This window comes from Numenius arquata, chromosome 10, assembly GCF_964106895.1.
Source record: "Numenius arquata chromosome 10, bNumArq3.hap1.1, whole genome shotgun sequence".
Lineage (NCBI taxonomy): Eukaryota > Metazoa > Chordata > Aves > Charadriiformes > Scolopacidae > Numenius > Numenius arquata.
Genome location: NC_133585.1, coordinates 21729781 through 21750131, shown reverse-complemented (window position 1 = coordinate 21750131; position 20351 = coordinate 21729781). Strand labels below are relative to the sequence as shown.

At 43.0% G+C, this 20351-nt stretch overlaps 1 protein-coding gene across 2 annotated transcripts in view; it reads left to right on the top strand.

The window, feature by feature from the left end:
• Positions 1–20351, top strand: part of PRKG1 (protein kinase cGMP-dependent 1) — a 560704-nt gene that overhangs the window by 435205 nt on the left and 105148 nt on the right. For both annotated transcript variants that reach the window (XM_074155210.1, XM_074155209.1), the window contains exon 7: positions 3119–3213. In XM_074155210.1, the coding sequence (XP_074011311.1) occupies positions 3119–3213 (95 nt within the window). The remainder of the gene's footprint in view (positions 1–3118; positions 3214–20351) is intronic.

Below are 20351 nucleotides of genomic sequence, written 5' to 3'. Positions count from 1 at the left end.
TGTCAGGGACTCTGTAAGGCTTTTTACATTTCTGAGCCCAGCACTTCTCTCAGAAATGCTTAGAAAGACTTCTGTTCCCTTTCCTTTCAGCCCATGCTCCATGGATAGTTCTTTTAGGAGCAAAATCCTTTTCCCCTTTTTCTCCATCAACTCCGTCCACCATACTTGATCCCACTCCTGAGCTCATTTAGTTTATTTATTTTAGCACACTTCCTCGAGTCCAAGTGAATAGAAATCAAAACTGTGTTCAAAACATCCTGCGTACAGGAATCTGTTGAAGAATATGTCAGATGAAAACAACTCGGTCCCTTCTGCTTGCTAAATGCTGCTGCTCCACGCCTGCTCTGTACCTTGCCTTCACCCAGAGACAACGTGGGCCATGCTGTGCCATTGTACACCATTTTCCCTTTAAAAGCCATGGCATGGCACCGATGTAATGCCAGATTGTGCGAGTTCTTCACTGATACTGTGGCTATTCAAATAGCTCATTGCTTTCAACCACGTGAAAATCACACTCCTGTAGTCCCTTAGCACTCATTGCTTAGAATCAGTAGAGCTCACGGAGGAAGAGCTTAAATCTGCATTAAAGTTCCCTTTGTTTGTCCAATATTTTTTCTTTCAACCGCTACAAATCTTTCTGGCTCATCCATTACATGTTCCCTACCCTCATCTGATCTTTGGTGAGTCACTGCAGATGTTAAACGTAGTGTGATGTAGATGGAGCACTCATTAATGACTGAAACCCACTGGTTTTTCCATCTGTAAAAGAGATAGGAGAAAGTGCAGGCCACAATTGTAAATTTAATAGTGAAATTAAACTGGAATGTCTCTAAATCCAAAAGGATGTGTCTGATGTCCCAGGTTTTGGCTTTGTGAATTTGCATATGCAAAAGCTCTGATTAGAGCTAACCAGCCTGTAAAGGAGAAGCAGATGGGAGATTTTCCCTTGTATGCAAGGTACATCCAGAGAGTTGCTCATCCCAATTAAATTTTGGACAACTCGGGCTTTGGAAATGTCTGTCCCTCTCCACTGACCATAGACAAAGCCTAGAAAACTAGATTTATAGATGGTTAACGTTGGGAGAGGTGATCCTCACCGTGCACTGATAGCAGTTGGTTGTATTTCACCTGCCTTCTCATACTGTAAGAGGAATGAGTTATCTCTGATAACAGCTGAAAAGGAAGAAGGAGTCATTGCATCAAGAACATCCATCTTTCATGGAGCCCTTTGCATCCTTGGTAGGTCATGCCATTCTCAGCAACAGTGGGATGTATTCAAGGATCACCTTCTCCAAGCTCAGGAGCGGTGCATCCCAAGACGGAAGAAGTCAGGCAAAAAAGCCAGGAGGCCTGCATGGATGAACAAGGAGCTCCTGGACAAGCTCAAAAGCAAAAAGGAGGCCTACGGAGGGTGGAAGCAAGGACAAGTAGACTAGGAGGAGTACAGAGAAATCGTTGGAGCGGCCAGGAACCAGATTGGGCAAGCTAAAGCCCAGATAGAATTAAATCTGGCCAGGGACATCAAGGATAACAAGAAAAAGTTCTATAGATTTGTCAGGGGTAAAGGCAAGACTAGGGAAGATGTGGGCCCTCTCCAGAAGGAAACAGGAGACCTGGTCACCCAGGATATGGAGAAGGCTGAGGTACTAAATGACTTTTTCATCAAAGAAGCATGGCCAGCGGGTGAAGGGAGGTGATTCTGCCCCTCTACTCCACTCTGGTGAGATCCCACTTGGAGTAATGCTTCCAGCTCTGGGGCCCCCAACATAAGACCTGTTGGAATGAGTCCAGCAGAGGGCCATGAAGATGATCAGAGGGCTGGAGCACCTCTGCTATGAAGACAGGCTGAGAGAGTTGGGGTTGTTCAGCCTGGAGAAGAGAAGGCTCCGGGGAGACCTTATAACGGCCTTCAAGTACCTGAAGGGGGCTACAGGAGAGATGGGGAGGGACTCTTTCTCAGGGAGTGGAGCGATATGATGAGGGGTAATGGTTTTAAATTGAAAGAGGGGAGATTTAGATTAGATATTAGGAAGAAATTCTTTCCTGTGAGGGTGGTGAGACACCGGAACAGGTTGCCCAGAGAAGCTGTGGCTGCCCCATCCCTGTAGGTGTTCAAGGCCAGGCTGGATGGGGCTTTGAGCAACCTGGTCTGGTGGGAGGTGGGCAGGAGGGTTGGAACTCTTTAAGGTCCCTTCCAACCTGAACCATTCTGTGATGTCACGGGCTTTGTCGTTACATGGCAGCAGGGATTTATATCCCATACTGGCATGGGAAAACAGAGCCAAGAGTGTTCAGATGATCAGCTACTATTTTTCTTTTGAAATTATTTCAGAAAATGAAAAGGATCCCCTCGTGGTAGGAAATCATCCCTCAGAGATGTGAAGTCGTCTTCTTGTTCTTGCTTCTTCAACTTAAGCTTACACTAGGTTATGCTACCCATGGTGTTACAGTGGGTAGAAAGTCTGTTTTTCATCAGCAGTAATTGCTTTTCTCTTTCACTGTGAAAATAAAAAAATAAGATGGTATTTTCCTTTAAACCTCAATGAAATTTTCATTTTTGATCCAGCTAGAGTTATCTCCTCCCAGAATTTGAGAGATAGTAAAAAGGAGAGTAGGCATCTTTCATCCTGTAATGCTCCAAACTGTTTCATTTCAATTATGTCTAAATGTAGATTATTTTTGTTATTCCTTTCCCTTAAGTGAAGGGAAGAAATCATGTGGAACAAAGCAAAGAGAAGCCTATGCCATGTGTCTGCCTGATACACAGAAAATATTTGGAACCTATTTGTGCTGCTGACTCAATACGGTCAATGACTGTGCTTGTGCAGCCAACTCTATGTTTAGAGTTAAAAACCTTCAAAAAAAATCACAATTACTGCATTTTTGCAAGAGTAGTAGGCACTTTAGTGGAAAATAACTGCTCATTTTCTTGGATGGTTGGTTGGTGATGCTGAGGGAAGAGTGCAGGACTCTGGAGAATTACGTAGTTCCCAGAGGAGATAAGGACCGGAGCTTTTCCCGAGAGATCCAGGAGATGTCAGATCCCTCTCTGAACAAACAGGTTTTATTTGTTAGTTAAAAGTTTTCTAAATGCTGGGGGGTTTTGGCTTTTCAACAGGTGAATGTTACTCGTGAAGACTCCCCCAGTGAAGATCCAGTCTTTCTCCGTACTCTAGGGAAGGGAGATTGGTTTGGAGAAAAAGCCCTTCAAGGGTAAGTGCTCCTTATGACGTAGCTTTTACATCGAGATGATTTTTCAAGGACTTTTGCAGCCTTCGGAGGGCTCTTGCTGTTTGAAAGGTGATTGGGAGTAGATTTATGCATTTGGAGTCAAGCATTGTCACTCGGTGATGCGTGTTGCAAGGAGGTTGCACCTTAGTGGGGAAATAGGGTTTGTCATGCATTTGAGTGGCCAAATGCAGATCTTTCCATGCTTGTAGACATCAGAAAATAGTTTATCTTTGCACTGTTGTTGTGGTTTGAGAAAACCCATAACTATTTATTGTCCTTTAGACAAGTATTCTATCACCTGATGACCCCTCTCCACCTGGGGAGGGGAACCAGGGAAAACAAGGAAATACGAGGGTTGAAATATAAATACGTTGAATAGGATAAGACTAAATAATTAACAATAATACCAAAGAACCAGTATTAATCCCAGTACTAATATAAGATATACAGGAGTTATACTCAGCCCATTCTATCACAGGGAAGCCGTGCACTCCCAGCAGTGGACAACAAATGTGGGACACTGCCAGCACTGTGGCTTTGGGAGGAAGGGAAGGGCTCAGGGCTCCGGCACCGGAGCAAGGATTTCTCTGGCCCCTCTGCCATCAGGGGAGAGAGAAACTACACAGGAAACTTTCTAATTTATATTGAATGTGGTGTTCATGGTATGAGATAATCCTGTTGGCCAGCCCGGGTCAAACGCCCAGGCCTCGCTCCTCCTCATCCCTGCACCTGGCAAGGCTCGAAAACACCGAGACCTTGAATCCCACAGATCCTGGCTGGCTATAAAGTAAATATTTTCACAAATTCAGACACTACTGTTCTAAAAGTGCCATTTTTTCCACCATTATAAGAGAAATTAGTCCTGTGTCGCTCAACCCGGGACAACTTCCTTCCCTGACCATGCATTTGAAGGTCAAAATGTTTGATGTTTTACAAGTGGAGTATTTTTCATGTACAGTAAGAGCATAATCATGGTCTTCTTGATGGCGCTGAAGGCGGGGCAGTGGTGATGGTTTTTACATTGTCTTATTGTGTATATATGATTTAGGTGGAGGTGGGAATTGTATGTGAGTGACCTGTTTTATATAAACATTTTCCTTTGGGGATGAACTAAAAGAATCCATATTCAACAAGTGATTATTATAAAAATATGCTTTATTTCCATAGGAGGGAATAAGAAAAGGAATAGTAAAACACATGCTTTAGGCAGGAATTTGGGCCACCCATTCATCTCAATGGACAAACATCCCATCCTGTGCATAAGAGCTATTGGGCTTCTTTTTGATGCTGTGATAACACGTTCGATCCCAGCTAAATCAGCCTTCTTCCAAAAAGGAGGAGGCAGAACATTTGAAGGCCAAATTTCATGTCACTTCTTGGTAGCCAGGGAGACGTATCCAGCACAAAACTCAAGTCTTGCCCCTGCAAATGTGTATCTTAATTATAAAATAATATGCTTATTAAATAAATGTCCTTATTTTGGTTACTTTTATAATACTAAGAAGGAAAACATTATTTAGTCTGGAGTGGACAGTCTTATGGAGAACAATAAGGGAAGAAATGAGGGCAGAAAAGCAAATTTTTAGGAATATGAGAAGGCTCTTTCTCCTTCAGAAATTGTGTTTCCAATAGGCCAGCCCAAAAGAGTAAACAGTTTGAGCCATTGCCTCCTTACTCTTACATTGTGTATTACATCATATATTACATTTAGATAGAGCTGTTTTTTCGGGGATTTCACCTGGTTTGGGGATCAAGGAGGAGCTCCAGACCATGGGGCAAAAGAGCAGTGGCACACGGCAGAGGGCTGATGTTTTAGAGGGGTGGTGATGGAGCCCACCTTGATGAGCCAGAGTGGGATTTTGAAAGAAATAATCAAAATTTGGTTCATAACACTTTGACCAAAATGCCCAACCCTTGAGGTCCAATAACTGGGATTTTCTGGCAAGTTCTTTGGCTTTTAAAAGAGGGGATCCGCAAACACTTGACAGACTCAAGTCTCAAGGGTGGTGGTAAGAGAGGAAGAATTTGGGAGAGCAGCCCAGGCTGAACTGAGAAAGGGCTTGCACTGGCCTCCACAATGTATGTATATCTGGTTTATGTATCTATGTATAGATATAAATGCTGGGAGTGCATTGTACGGAGAAAAGGGATGGAAATATGGATGCCGGGCTTTGATTTAAACTTACACAAACATATGAAATGTTTTTAGCAAAGATGGTTTCTGCATAGTAAGATGGAAACGGCAGCTTGTTTTAAGGCTGGTTTACTCTATTTCTAGGCTTTGTTTTAAGGCTGCTTTACTCTATTTCAGTCTTTGAGAGGAGCGTTTTTAATGCAGCTACCAGAAGAGGTAGCTACTTCAGGCTGGGGTGGACACTGGTGAGGCAAAACAGTTATGGAAACACAGTTTTATTTTGAAAGCAGTTTAGTTTACTCATTTGCTCCATGTGAGCTGTCTTTGAAAATTTTGAAATTATTTGTTTTTCACTTAGAGTTTATCATCTTCACAACCAGGCTGGATGGGGCTTTGAGCAACCTGGTCTGGTGGGAGGTGTCCCTGCCCAGGGCAGGGAGTTGGAACTCGATGGTCTTTAAGGTCCCTTCCAACTCTAACCATTCTATGATCTTCAGTTGTCCTGCTTTATAAATCCACATGGGTGTGTATTTGCGATGTAATTAAGCCAAAGTGAAACTCAAGTTACTTGACCGTGAGCAAAACCATAGCAGGATGACAGCCAGTTTGAGGAGATGAGAACATCTTGGCAACCAATGTGAAGGATTTTAGGGCATGGCTTATGGAAAAGGAGTGGGAATTTGGGAAGCCATCCTGCCTCTGGGGTCCTGGTGGGTCGGTTTGCAGATGTGGACTGCTGAAGGAAGCTCCTGCTTGGCACAGAGACCCCCAGCCAAAGGGTGTCCATCCTCCCTTCATCCTTCTAATTTTTACAGAACAAAATACACTGCTTTTTTGTTTATTTTTTCAAAGTGTGTTTGTGGTGCACAGGGTGAAGAAGAAATTGTGGTCTCTGGGTCGTGCAGGGGGTGCTCTGCTGTGGTGACAATTGTAGTGATATTTGAGCTACAGTAACAGATTTTTATATAAATTCTTTTCTTACCTTCACAATGATTTGAAAATGAGTATGGTAATACCTATGTCTCATGGGACATAAGAGCATCTTCCTTTCAAAAGAATTTTTATCATTTCCCATTTATATCTCTGCCTCTGGAGGCTCTTGTGTAGTTATTTTCTCACTGTTACAGAAACCGTTTCTCCTCTAATTCCCCAAAATCCCTGGTGTATGTTTTGTGCGCTGATAATTTGCAGCAGCAGTAAAACAATATATATATGCATGAGTTGAACTGTCAAAAGACAGTTTTCTTGCTGACCATCCAAAAGTTTTATACCATATTTCCTACTTAAAATAGTGTGAATTGCTGTGATTGAAGTTGTCCTCGGGCATCAGAAAGAAGTAGTAATGCGCGGGGAAATGCTAGTGCCGCTTTAAATCAGAATAGCAGCTGGCAATGGCAGAGCTTTATGTATTTATATATTAATGTAGGAACTGAATATAATCCCAAAACCTTTTTAAGAGGTCCGGTAGCTGATGGCTGAGATGAGAATGAGACATCAATAAATAGGACATTAAAGTATTGGCAATGCTATAGACTTGTTTCTTTTTCTAACGTGTGGTTGGTTACATCAGTGCAGCCAGGGTTATGGTTCAAACTCCAGAATTAATCATTTTTATTAAATCCCTATAAATGCTGCAGGAGGTACTGGGGTCCTGCTCATACGCCTCTTCTCCCTGCTCTAATTCTGATATTCTTTCTGTTGAGTTACAATGATGCTGCTGCTAAACTGACATTTACATTAGTCCTTTTCCCAAATAAGAACCTAAAATTCAGTTTTTCATTAAAAACTTCATTGCCCAAACCCTGAAACCTGTTAAAGTGCCCCACCTTGCTGTCCTGCTATCTTCTTTCTTGCCCTTTCTATCTTGCTTCTTACCTGTTTCATTTCTTTTTTTCCCAGAAATTCTTTTCCCCTGTTGCTACCTAATAACTTTTGGAGGACTGCAGGGATTATTTACTCAGTTCAAATGCTGAGGGAATAAGACCAATTCTCACCAGTTAGAAAAGAGCTAACTTGGTAAATGGTAGAACAGATTTGCATGCTGGTGTCTTCAAATATTTTTGGTTTTGCAAGACCCACACAGTGCCCTTTACACTTCACAGCTGCCTTGGCTGTGTGGAAGGGAAAAGTGCAGGCTGGAGGGGCTTTTATTTTATGTTATTACAATTTAATTTAAATATTTTATTTTCATTCTTTCAGTAAAACAGGGTATTTTTCACACCCCGTTGCTCTCAAACACTGCCTGTTCTTCCCATTCATTTGCCACACAAGGATTTCTGTTTATTCCAGTCACCTGTTGGGACTAAGTTTTAATTTACTAAATACCCTGTCATTTCTCTCAGCCTTTGCTGTGCCTGAGCAGTTGTGTCTAGAAAAGCTCTTTCGATGTCCTTCACTTCTCATTGAACATAACAGCCATGTTTCATCTTCATCGGACACCTTCCTCACTATACCATTCTTCCACTAAAATCATACCATCTGCTGACCTATTAACGTAATTGTCTTGAATTTTCTCAGGAAAAGAGAATGGGATGGAGGATTGGAAATGTTCATTTCTCTATGACACAGCGCGGTAAAGATTTCCAAGGCAGTCCGCAAGTGTATATGTGGCAAACAGGAGTCTCATCTTGGTGTGGCGTTATAAGATAGACGTATAAGTATATAAAAAAATATAAGACTTAATAAATATCAAAAGTGTGTGTATATATATTCTATAGGATAATATAATTTAATTTCTCCTTCTCCAGGGAGAAGTACTAGTCCTCCTGTTGCAATCACTGTGCTTGGGAAAGAGGCATCCAACCACCAAAGATTGTTGGGGGGATTTGGGGAGCCAGCCAGATTACGATGTAAGAAAGCCAATGGGATCTGGGATGGAAAAGGGATGGGAAAATGGACTGTGCCATCCTGGCTGAGAGATTTAGGGGAAGTTCCCACATACAGCGATTTTTCTTGCTTGTTGCCCTGGCACGAAGCTGTTCCTTGTTTGCCTGTCATGCCAGGGGTCACGATGCGAAGAGATTCATTATTCCCATTTCAATCCAGTTAGGAACAGGGGAAAAAGGGGAAAAAGAAAGAAAAAAACCAGCCATAGGGTAGAAGTTCAGTCCGGGAAAATGTAATATTTCCAGCCAGGAGCTCCGTGGCAATGAAGGTGTACACATAGTGGTGGTGGTCATCATAAAATCGAAGCATTCCTTCAAATGTTGATGCAGAGGAGAACCGAGCTTCAAAACAACCAAAAAAAGTCCCTTTTAACTTTGGCTAGTAGGAGGGAGCAAGTTGGGAAGCGCTTTTCATCGCCTCTGTTGCTAAATGGCAGGGCTCCCTTAAAGTCCTGGGCGTTTTGTAGCCCTCCTGCCTGGCACCTGCAGTACCGTGTGTGTCGGCTCGTGCAGCGTGGATGTGGCATGCAGCCTCCAAGGGCCGGCTGGAAGTTACTTCATCCATTACATCAGCTGCTTTTTACATTTATTGCGAGCATTGAGTGATCTTAAAATGTATTTCAGCCGTTACAGCTGTATTTCCCGTCCTCTTCCCCTCCTTGGGTAGGTCCCTGCCCATAAAGTCCCGCCAGACCTGGGAGGTGGGAGTAGGGGGTGATGGCTGATGGGTTTTGACCCTGCGCCCCAAGACACAGGGAGCACCAGAAGCACTTAAAGGATTTGAAAAAGCTCTTGGCAAAGCCCTGAAACAAAACCCTCCCCAGAGGTTCTGGAGGGTAAGAGCTCAAAAGCCTGGACAGCTGGAAGCAAAGAGGCAAAGAGACCCTGAGATAGTGTCACCATATGGTTCCCCTTGGGGCTGGCTTTCTTCCTGTAGGCATCTGGCCCCTGCTCAGGTCAGGAGAGGTGGCCAGGCGGACCTTCGCTCTGATTGATCCCCTAAGGACATACCCCAGCAGTAATTAAACACTACTAAAATGTCTCCCTGTCCTGTCCAGGCTGGCTTCTAACGGTTGGGTGCCCAGGACTTAAAGTCCTTAGATAGGGCTTTACTCTAGCACAGACAAAGATTTTTATGATACTGCTGTTGCAAAGTAAATTATGAATTCTTCATCAGGGCCTTTGTGATTTGTTTAATTACATTATTGCAAGCATGTATTGATCGCTGAGTTAGTTGCTTCATTTTCTCCAAGTACGCATTCTTCACCCCTTATTTCTTCATAAAACACAAGGCAATGTTGCATTGGCTTGCGTGGGAGCTCGTGGCGAGCGTCTTCAGCCAGTTGCCAAAAGCTCTTCATGCTCCAGGAAGTTCCCTGGCAGGGAAGAGGCTCCCAATTAAGGGACTCATCCAAAGCCTTTTAAAATGAGCTGGCAGGTTCGCCCCAGTGGTTGTTAGGCGCGCTCTAGCTCACAAAAATACAGCTATACCTTTGCCACCTAGCAAAAATAAGTCTGTGTTTTGGAGCTGTGTCGACTTCAGCCACCCTGTGTATCAAGAAACGAGGGGGAAAGGACCCAGAGGGACAGAGCAAGATGTGTTGGCTCTAGCAGCATCCTGCTTGTAAGCGCTGCGTTGTCACTAGCGAGGTGAAGGTCACCTTGCACTTTTCCAACAGGAATGAATTGATATTATTGACTCTTGTCTTAAACAAGAATATGGAATGTATCGCACCAGGTGAAAGCAAAGGTCCATCTAGCCTGGTGTCCTATCTTGTACAGCAACCAGAATCAATTGCTGAACCTGAGCTGGTGGTTTTATAATTTATAATCCTTGGTGGGTTGTCGATTTGCTGTTCGTGACCTCAATTAGTTCCACAGTTTAAGTGTGCAGGATGAGAAGTAATGCTGGTTTTAATGTGGGGGTTGGTTTTTTGGGTTTTTTTTGTATGTGCCATCTGCTCCTCTTACAAGCTGCATCCAAGTTCTCAGATGTGCAGTTGACTTTGTAATTTGCAGAGAGCTCCAGAGTCTGTTGTCTGAGACTATGGATGTGGCAACAAGCTATTTAATGTTAAGAGAGAGAATGATTTTTCTTTATAGAAATGCTTACAGTTTGTAGCATCTTAAATGGCTTGATAAGATCTCTGAAACTCAGTCCCAGTTCTTCTTTAACCAGAACCACACTTTTTATCTAAGGATATTTGGAACTAGGGTGCACCAACTGGAGCATCATTCTGCATATTGACAAACAGCTGTTCAGTCAATAATTTGAGATTTTTTACCGATTTGTGTGCCGGTGATATAGAATCATAGAATCATTCAGGTTGGAAAAGACCCTTGGGATCATCGAGTCCAACCATCAACCCTACTCTGCAAAGTTCTCCCCTACACCATATCCCCCAACACCACATCTAAAGGACTCTTAAACACATTCCGGGATGGTGACTCAACCACCTCCCTGGGCAGCCTCTTCCATGTCTGACCACTCAAGATATAGATAGATAGCTGGTAACATCTTAGTCAAGCAGGTGTTGGTGAACCTCACCAAAAAGCCCTGCGGCTTTTCAGATTTGCTCTGCTTGGCAACTTACCCAAGAGCTACTCTTCCAGGCTTGACTAGGCAAAGGGTTTCTTTAGGTCCGGAGTAATACAGCAAGGGGAGCAATTGCAAAAAATCCCGCCCGCAAAGGCTCTTTCTGTGTCTGCGTTTAGATGATCACTTGAAAAGCTGGAGTAGGGCTGGAGTTAAGCTGCGAGATGATGAATGGGGGGTTTTCAGCTGCTTGATTTTCCCCATTGTTAAATATCTGGCTTCCAAATTTCTTAAATTTCAGGGCAATTGATTTGGAAATGAGATGCAGCTTTATATTATAATAACCCTGAACAAAACCTGCTTCAGTCAAGCGACAGTAAACACTGCATTAAGAAGGAAAAACAAATGTTTATGTACTTTAGCAAGATCAGTGAACACCAGAATTGGAGTCTCTTATGCCTTATCAATTGCCTGCTTTGTGCTGCATTCTGAGCAGCCACTTTGCATTTCACAAGCCTGTTTACATAAAACACGTAATCATGAAAATATATCAGTTACTGAAGGAATAAAGACAATTGTACTGATAGGAGGCCTGCGCGCAAAATATGCCTTTTTTATTTTTTGTCACAGAGAAAAAGAAAACAAATATCTGGCTTTTTATTTACTCGATCAAACAAAAAACTTCTATGGGGAAAAATAGCCATTAGGAAACAATTAGCAGTAAATTCAAAATTTTACTACTCTTTTTCTAACAAAAAGTACGTAAAGTTGCTCCAATTTCTACAGGGAAGTTATGCTCGAAGCCAACTTCATGATTCAAATGTAGTTAATAAATAATCAGGTTGTTTTGAGTCTTAAGGATAATAATGGTTCGTTTATAAGAGCTTATTAATAGTTCTGGCTTTTTTACAACTGAATCATAGCCTGGGAACTAAAACTGTATATTTGCTTTCCTTTGAGGATGCACTCCTACAGATTAAACACAATATTTATTGAGTTTAAAATGTATATAACATTGGGCAACAAGATTGTGCCAGATGGAGGAAAGCAGAATTAGAGAGGTTTTACAGTTATGAATATATTCACTTACACTTACTGCACTGGATGTCCTCAGGAATTTTTCTGATGTCTTTTTGCCTCAGAGTTGTTTCAGAGCTTGAAAGAAACCCGATTGTTGAAATAGGTAATGCATGGGAAATACCGCGGTGGTATGATATCGTTGCTTTTTATTAAATATCAACCCTGCTAGAGCACTATTCATATAAAAGTATGTGTTCTTATTATAAAGTTTTTAAAATAGCACAGTTTGGGGGATGCATCCTCTTATATGAAGCGGGAAGAGTGAAACCAGTTAGGGATAAAAATGATTGCAGGGGTCAGATCTGGTAGTTCTTGTATACTTAAAAGAGTATAAACCTGAGATTGTAGTTAGGGGGATGTGAAATAGCCTGGAAGGGCTGAAGGCTTCTTCTGGTGCTGGCTGAATCCTCCAGTCTTCCCCTTTGCCTCTTTTATGGCACTGATGGGTTTTTTTGCAGACAATACCTGCACTATGCAAAAGAAAAACTCAAACAAAAACAAAAACAAAAACAAAAACAAAACAAAACAAAAAAAACCAACAAAAAAAAGCCCCACGAAATTTATGTCCTGCAGCAACTTGTAGTATTTTGGCTTTTTTGCCTTCTTAAACAATAAGAGCTTTATGTCAACAATAAATGTTGAAGATTGAATCGAAACATTTTATTTATTTAAAATTGAAAATTATGATGCTTTTGTTAAAATGCTGAAACTGTGGTTTATGAAAAATGTTTCTAGTTGGGAAAAAAAAAAATCCATAATCCAAAATAAATGTGGTAATAGGGAGAGGAGTAAAAAGTCCCTGTAGAAAACCTCCAGAGGAAATCACATGTTTTCTTGGGAAAATGCTTCCATCAAAACATTCCCACTAGCTCTGTTCAGGTTTGTAAGCATTAAGTGGAACTGAAAAATACAGCACTGAATTATAATTCTCCTGCCTTCCTTAAAAATAAATAACTAACTGAAGAAGCCTGCCGGGGACAGAGAGGCAGGAGTAGGAGTTACTGCCGGGGATGCTGCGTGCAAACTCGCAGTCTGCCTGCTGCTCTGCGTAACTACGCGTGATGCAGACAAGATAATTGGCGTTAGCTAGCCCTCAGAGCATGTGTACAACAATAGGTAGTCGTAGGGGGAAAAAAAGGCAAAAAATGCTCTACACTTGTTGGGATTTTTTTTGCCTAACTTCTGTATCATTTACACAGCCGCGCACGCTGTTAAACGTACATTCTTGAGTGGCATCACGTTTAATGGCATTAAAAAAAATGATGTGTGCTTATGGCACCTCCTGGGATGGCTGCTTGAATTTATAGACAATGGCACATATGTATGGCACAACGTGATGTGGCTCCTCTTCTTTTTTTTACCGGGGATGGATTTGGTCTTGTGTGTCAGGCTTGTAATTCCAAATATAGCAATCATTTATAAAATTTTCATGCATAGAAACTTGAGGGGTTTTTCTGCAAGGATGCATAGTAACCCGGTATTGGAATGCAGCACCTAGTCATTTTGCGATCGTTATAAGGCATCATCATCATACGAAATACTCAATATTAAGCCTTGTGATTTAAAAATAATAGAATGTTCTTTATAGAAGCATGTTAAAATAATTTCACCTATGAAAATATAGAGTATTATATTTTAATGGTTTTCATTTTCTATGCTGAGTAATTTAAATACAAAGGATAGGTCATTTAAATTAGCTAGTGAATTTAACACAATCGTGATTTAGCCATAATATGGTAAATTAGGCCCCCATCCTTGGAAGAAGAGGTTGGTGTAAGTTTGCATTCAGTACACATTTCTAATTACCTCTTATTTTCTTAATCATGTTCTAATATTTGGTGTTACAAACAACACATAATGACGTTTTGATTTAATTGATGTCATCCAGGTTATTCAGCAGGGGAAAAGTGTCTTCACCATTATAGACTTGCTGTTTTTAAGATGACTTTTCTGTACTGTGTTGTCCTTCAATGACCGAGTTCCCCTCCTGAGCTCTCCCACCCATCAGATTCCTAACCCTGACATTCTCCAGCATCGGCCACTGGCTACGGGTTATCTCCTACATGCAACAAACCCAGAATCATGATGACTTTCTTTTTGCTCATAGTAACACCAGTAGGTTATGAGTTAAGAAGAGGAATGTTGTGTAGCAACACTAAAACTAGATAAATTAGCACTTAAGGAAAGTTGGATGGATTGTATAGTTCTGAAAGACCATGAAATAATGTCATAGAATCATAGAATGGTTAGAGTTGGAAGGGACCTTAAAGGTCATCTAGTCCCAACCCCCCTGCCCTGGACAGGGACACCTCCCACCAGACCAGGTTGCTCAAAGCCCCATCCAGCCTGGCCTTGAACCCCTCCAGGGATGGGGCAGCCACAGCTTCTCTGGGCAACCTGGGCCAGGGTCTCACCACCCTCACAGCAAAGAATTTCTTCTTAATACCTAATATAAATCTCCCCTCTTCCATTTTAAAACCATTGCCCTTTGTCCTGTCGCTACCCTCACTGATAGAGTCCCTCCCCATCTCTCCTGTAGGCCCCTTTAGGTCTATAGGAAGGCCACTATAAGGTTTCCCTGGAGCCTTCTCTTCTCCAGGCTGAACAACCCCAGCTCTCTCAGCCTGTCTTCATAGCAGAGGTGCTCCAGCCCTCGGATCATCGTGGCCCTCCACTGGACCCCTTCCAACAGGTCCATGTCCTTCTTGTGTTAAGGGCTCCAGAGCTGGACACAGTGCTCCAGGTGGGGTCTCACCAGAGCAGAGGGGCAGAATCACCTCCCTCGACCTGCCGGCCATGCTTCTTTTGATGCAGCCCAGGATGCCGTTGGCTTTCTGAGCTGCAAGCTGACATTGCTGGCTCATGTTGAGCTTCTTGTCCACCAACACCCCCAAGTCCTTCTACTCAGGGCTTAATCCATTCTCCGCCCAACCTGTATTTGTGCCTGGGATTGCCCTGACCCAAGTGCAGGACCTTGCACTTGTCCCCCCAGAGAGCTGCATGTCCCACCCAGTTTTGCTTAGGGGTCAGTAGTCCATAGGTTTATAGGAACACAGTGACCCTGCAAGGGGTGATTCATCTGATGCTGAAATTCCTTTGCCCTCTGTCCCATCCAGAGCCGCCTGGGACATGCAGGCAGCTGGGCTGGATGGGATCCCAGCCTCATGGAGGGCAGCTGAATCCCACTTGGAGGCATCGACTTTATTTCCTTTGGGACTAAAAAAAGGAAAAGCCTCTGAATGGCTGCGTATAATAAGTATTACCAGTGGGAAGCCTAGTGACGAGTGTCTATTCTCCAGAATTTATGTTGCAGCTGTCCAATCACAAGTAACATAGTTAACTGCCATGGACACACTCAAAAATAGGGATTAAATATTTATAGGGCTGGAGCTGGCTATGTGTCTGTATGAACGCCTATTTAATTCTATTTTGTTAGGAACTCTACAGTATTAAAAGACTGTTTTAAGATCACTCTTTTCAAGTGATGCTCATTCAAATCGACAAAAAGACATCAAAAGAGCAACATCCTCTTTTATGGCATGTAGTTTAAGAATGTGTTTGAGCCCAGTGTCCAGTTTGGGGGGTTTTTTGGTTTGCTGGCTTGTTTTTCCTGAGAAATGTGCTTGGTGATAGGCTAAAGTCTTTCTCTATGTTAAAGCTGTAACATCATTTGTACTCAGAAGCCTTCACAGTTGCATTTCCAAAGTCTGGAGCAAAGAACCTGAGGCCCTTATACAAAGCTAGAGCTGGTCCCATGAGCGATGGACCACCTCGAGGAGCACTTTCTGCAAGTAATTGAACTTCTCACAACCCAGAGTCTTTGCTTCCAGTGCCATCCCTTTCCCAGCCGAGAAAATGGAGCAAAGTTTGGGGCTGTGCGCCTGACATCTCACTGGAAACTGGGGGAGAAGCAACCACTGAAGTGCCCTGCTCTAATGCTGGGCAAAAATGGTGGTGAAATGAGAAATGCTCTTTGTTGCTTTTTTTTGAAGTGGCTCCTTTTCCTGGAGTATGTCGGGCATTAGCACATCTCTGGAGAGATTTTCTGTCGAAGAGCAAGCCTAGAGCAGTTTGTCACAGGGGAGGATGGTGGGAAAGCAGCTGAAGATGGCTGCAGAAAACCCGCTGTGTGATTACGTAGGTATTGTGTCCTGCAGTGGAAAAAAAAAACGTTTAGACCATGTGGACTGAGGTGGCTAATAAACCAAAGGAGGAAATAATTTCTGATGGGCTAATTACCTTCATGGCTTGTGGCGTGTCACCCTAAAACACAGATCAGCATTGTCATATCTGCAAAGCATCGCTCAGTGAGTGATACCAGCCCGGCAGCAGCATGGGGACAAGCCTGGGTTTATTACATCCACTTTTTTAGTTAAACACTGGCTTTCAGCTTTTTCAACGGCTTTGCTACAGAGCGGGAAGCTCTTCACTTTGAGTGGGTCTAACTGTTGGGGGTGGCAAACAAATGCTTGGCTGCACCAGCAGTGGGAGACGTGCTTGTGTGTCCTGTCAACTGGTGATGACAAATTAATTCCTAACCCAGAATCATTAGAATTGTCTAGGTCGGAAGGGACCTTCAAGATCACTGAGTCCCCAACCATCAACCAGGCGTGAACCCCGCACAAGAAATATTACCTAGGCTGCCAACTTGGTAATGTCTTCAGAGAGGTGAGATGTGCTTCCTACTCTTTGTGAAAATGGCTTTGTTGTCAGAGCAGAGGCACGTCGAGGTTGAGCGATGGGTGCAGGACCTCTAGACCAGGTCTCTTAAGGTTTGCTTTTCTCCTCCTAATCTTCCCTCTATAAGTACAAGGAGTTTCATAGACTGTATACTATTCCTATACTGTATGTATTTCTATTTCTTGACAGTCATCAGTCTACCAGACCCCTGCTTTGAATTTAATTAATATTAACATCAATTTTAAGTCTTAAAACAGATCTTTTCCCCATTTCGAGGCTAGGCAGAGGGGCTGTTTATGCAGGCAATGGCAGATCAGGCTTTGATGGTTCCGTTTTCAGTTACAGCCTCTGAACATGAAGTAAGTTGCGTTGACTGTTGATGCAAACGATACAGTTAAGCTTTTAAGTACTCGGTGCATTAAAGCAAATGCATGTTGTCCCAGCCTGTCCCTGTCCCCATGGGGTGTCACTGGGGGTCCGAAAGGGGAGCTGGGGCCAGCCTTGCCCCTGGCATCTGGGAGAGCAACTGGGCGGGCTGGAAATATCACGCTGAGCATTTTAGCATTTAAAAATAAATGGATTGTGCTATCACTAAACAAAGTCAGGTCTTATTTTAGGCAAAGGCAAAATCGGAGCACAGCTTTTGAAAGACGCAGCAGCGCTCCCATTACGGCATCAGGACTTCATGTGCAGACCTCGTGTTACCTTTGTGTTTGGCTCCCATAACAAGTGACTGAAAGCTGATCTTTAGAAATGGTTTTCCTGTTAAAACAGTGTGTTATTTATTTGTAACATCGATGTGGATGCTCACCTAAGGTGTCTGTTTACTTAGCACAAAAGAAGCAGGTTGTTGAGTGTGGCATTATGTAGGAGTGCTCCTTATAGGTGCTCAGTGACCTACTGACATTTTGTTAGGCTGATCCATGTCATTACTCGCCCTCAGAAACTTCGGCTGGGGCTCAGTCTTTCCATTTTTAAGTTGAATTTAACCAGGGAACGAACTATAGCTGTGCCAATTGTGCGGGACAGCGTGTGAACTGATCCGACCCCATAGCTGGAATGGGAGCTGCGCTGTCAAGCTCCCCACTACCCGTCGTAGCTGGGATACTGCCAGCCCTGTGAATAGGGCTTAAAGGAAGCTTTTCAACTGGGGGACCCTGCAGCGCCCCAGTAGACTATGAGGTTTTTTTCCCAAAGAAAAACCTCATAGTGTGATGGATATGGGAGCCTTAGGCAGCTTTCTTCAATGCATCAGGCTACCTGGCTATGAAAGAGGAGCCCAGCCTCAGCACTGGGATTAACCTTTTGTTTCTAGGTTTTTACGGGATAGACTAGACGGTGCTGCCTTGTCCACGGCGGAGTTGTCTGCTCTACTGAAGCCTTGCCATTGCATCAGCACCATTGATAGGCGTGTGGCTGGTTGAGAGCCGTCCAGCCCCTCTCACAGTCACTGGGACCTCTCCTTTCCTTCCCATGGCCCGGTCTTCCTGCCCCCAGCCCTGCAGCGGTTGATTCTCTGCAGGTTTAAGGCTCCAAACCACCTCTCTCTTTTTGTCCTTCTCTAAGCACAAGGTCCTTATCCCCAAATCTATTTGCTCTTGTGCTGCCAAACTCTGCTGGTGGAAATCCCACTGCTGGGCTGATTTCCTTAATTATGATTATCACCTTCTCTGTTCTGCCATCTCTCTAACTAAACAACAGTCCTCCAGCTGTCCTTTTGTTCCCCGATAGTCATTTGTCAAGCTCACATCTCCTTTCTCTGCCCAGTATCTCATAGCTTTTTTCTTTTTGAAGAGAAAATGAACAAGATCTTAAAGGTCCTTTCCAACCTAAATGATTCTAAGATGCAGTTCTCTCGACTTGCTGTCCCACGTCCCACCACAACTCTGTCCTCCTCCTTTGCTGCTGTGGATGCAAAAAAATTCTCACTTGGTCTCTTCTAACCCATGGAGCCAGCTTCATGGCCCCTGTTAACATGTATCTTGTCTATAATATGTATCTGCCTTTACTCTTTCCCTTCATTTCTTGCTCTCTCTTAGATCTTATCCTTCACTAGATGAACATATTTTGATCTCCTCAGTCACAGAGATATGCCACTTTCCCCAGTTGTCATATTCACCCAGTTGTCCCCTATTCGCCTCTCTTCTAGTCACTGAAGCATTCATTATAAAATAAAAATAATAAAAAAATTAAAAAATTAAAAAAAAATTTAAAAACAGGTCCAAAAATTCATTTCTGTCCTTTTAGAGTTGTCATTGCAATTCAGAGCTGCCAACTATGGACTTCTCTTGGCATCTCCAACTTTCTTCTTATTAGTAGAACAGAAGGAGAAGCCGTGTCTGTTCTTCAGCCTCTGTGCAGAGATTCACAGGGGGTGTTTTCTTCTTAGTGTTTTTTAACTCTTTTCACTGGAACTTCAGCTTGTTATCTGTGTCTTGATGTCTCACAGCTCATTTCTGGACTTGCCTCCCTCCAAACAGGAATCTCAGCCATTTCTTTGATACCTTATAGAGATGACTGGCTACCAGTATGCTTCCAACAAGTATGCAGACTTCCCACTGGTTTCTTCCTTCATGCACAGCAGTGCCATCCTGTCTGTCTTTCGTGTCTCCAAGGCACATGTTGTCTTCAGGCTTTTCTCTGAAACCCCACCTTCAAGCTAGGTCAGATCTGACAAGTTCTCTATATAGAATGTCTCCAAGATGGTTTCATATAGCAAAATCTTTTGTTACCCCAAAGACATTGTAAGACTGCTGCTGCAGTTACTGGTATCCTAAATGAATGCTTTGATCAGGGCCTTTTTATTTGGGCCATGACTCCTCTGCTGTCTTGCCTCAAACACCCACTCTTCATCTTTGCTTTCAAGACTTAGCCCAATCCAACCTTTTCCTGCAGTAACTAGTGATTTTAGCATCTAAAGCTCATTTATTACACTTGTTTAAAAAGTATCTTTGTGCTTCTTCCTGGTGCCCCCCAGCCTGGGAGAAGTTGGCCAGGCTTCGGTCCTCCTTTGAGCTCATCTTGACTGCCATGTGTGTGAAGTTGTTTCCCACAAGTAGAGTCCTAACGATATGCTAAGACCACCTCTTGTCATTCTGAGCAGTTGTATACAGCTTTTTTGTATACATTTACTTCTGTACCTCACCAACCAGCCACTTTCTCTTGGCCTTGAACTGGAGCGCCACCGTAATAAATTGTTCCCACTGTAATTAGGAAATACACTGGTCTTCACCGCTAGACCCTCTAGGAAATGCTAATTTGCTGACAATAAATAAATTTTCTGTATTTATTTCAGCAAATATGTATGGTTTTTTACCAAGGTCTCTGCAGGCTTTTGCTGTTTGAAGACCAGAGTCATTGTGGCATGTTTGCAGATGGAAAAGATGCTCCCAGGAATTGTGCCATCAGTGCAGCGCAAGTCATCCCAAGTTCAACTTGGGATGGGAGGGGAGGTGTTGGGGTGCATGTGTTGGATTGAACAGAGCCATTTTTGGTGGTTTAATTGTGTTTATATTCAATAAAAAGGGAAAAAGCTCATTTACAAGCACTAAGGCTGTGGCCAACCTTTATCTCAATTTAATCTTAGGGTTTTTTCAGGCTGAAACAAGTGTTACAGGTTTATATGGCAGAACTTTCCTAATGAAGCAATTTCTCTCTGACTGCTAAAGGGGCTGGCAGAGATTTAAATTCATATAATTTTTATATTTCTATCAAATTCAGTTTTTTTCCCCAAGCCTCTGGGCTTTATAAAATCAAGGTCTTGATTCCTGAAGTCAAAAGCTATAAAACGCACATCTTTAAGGCA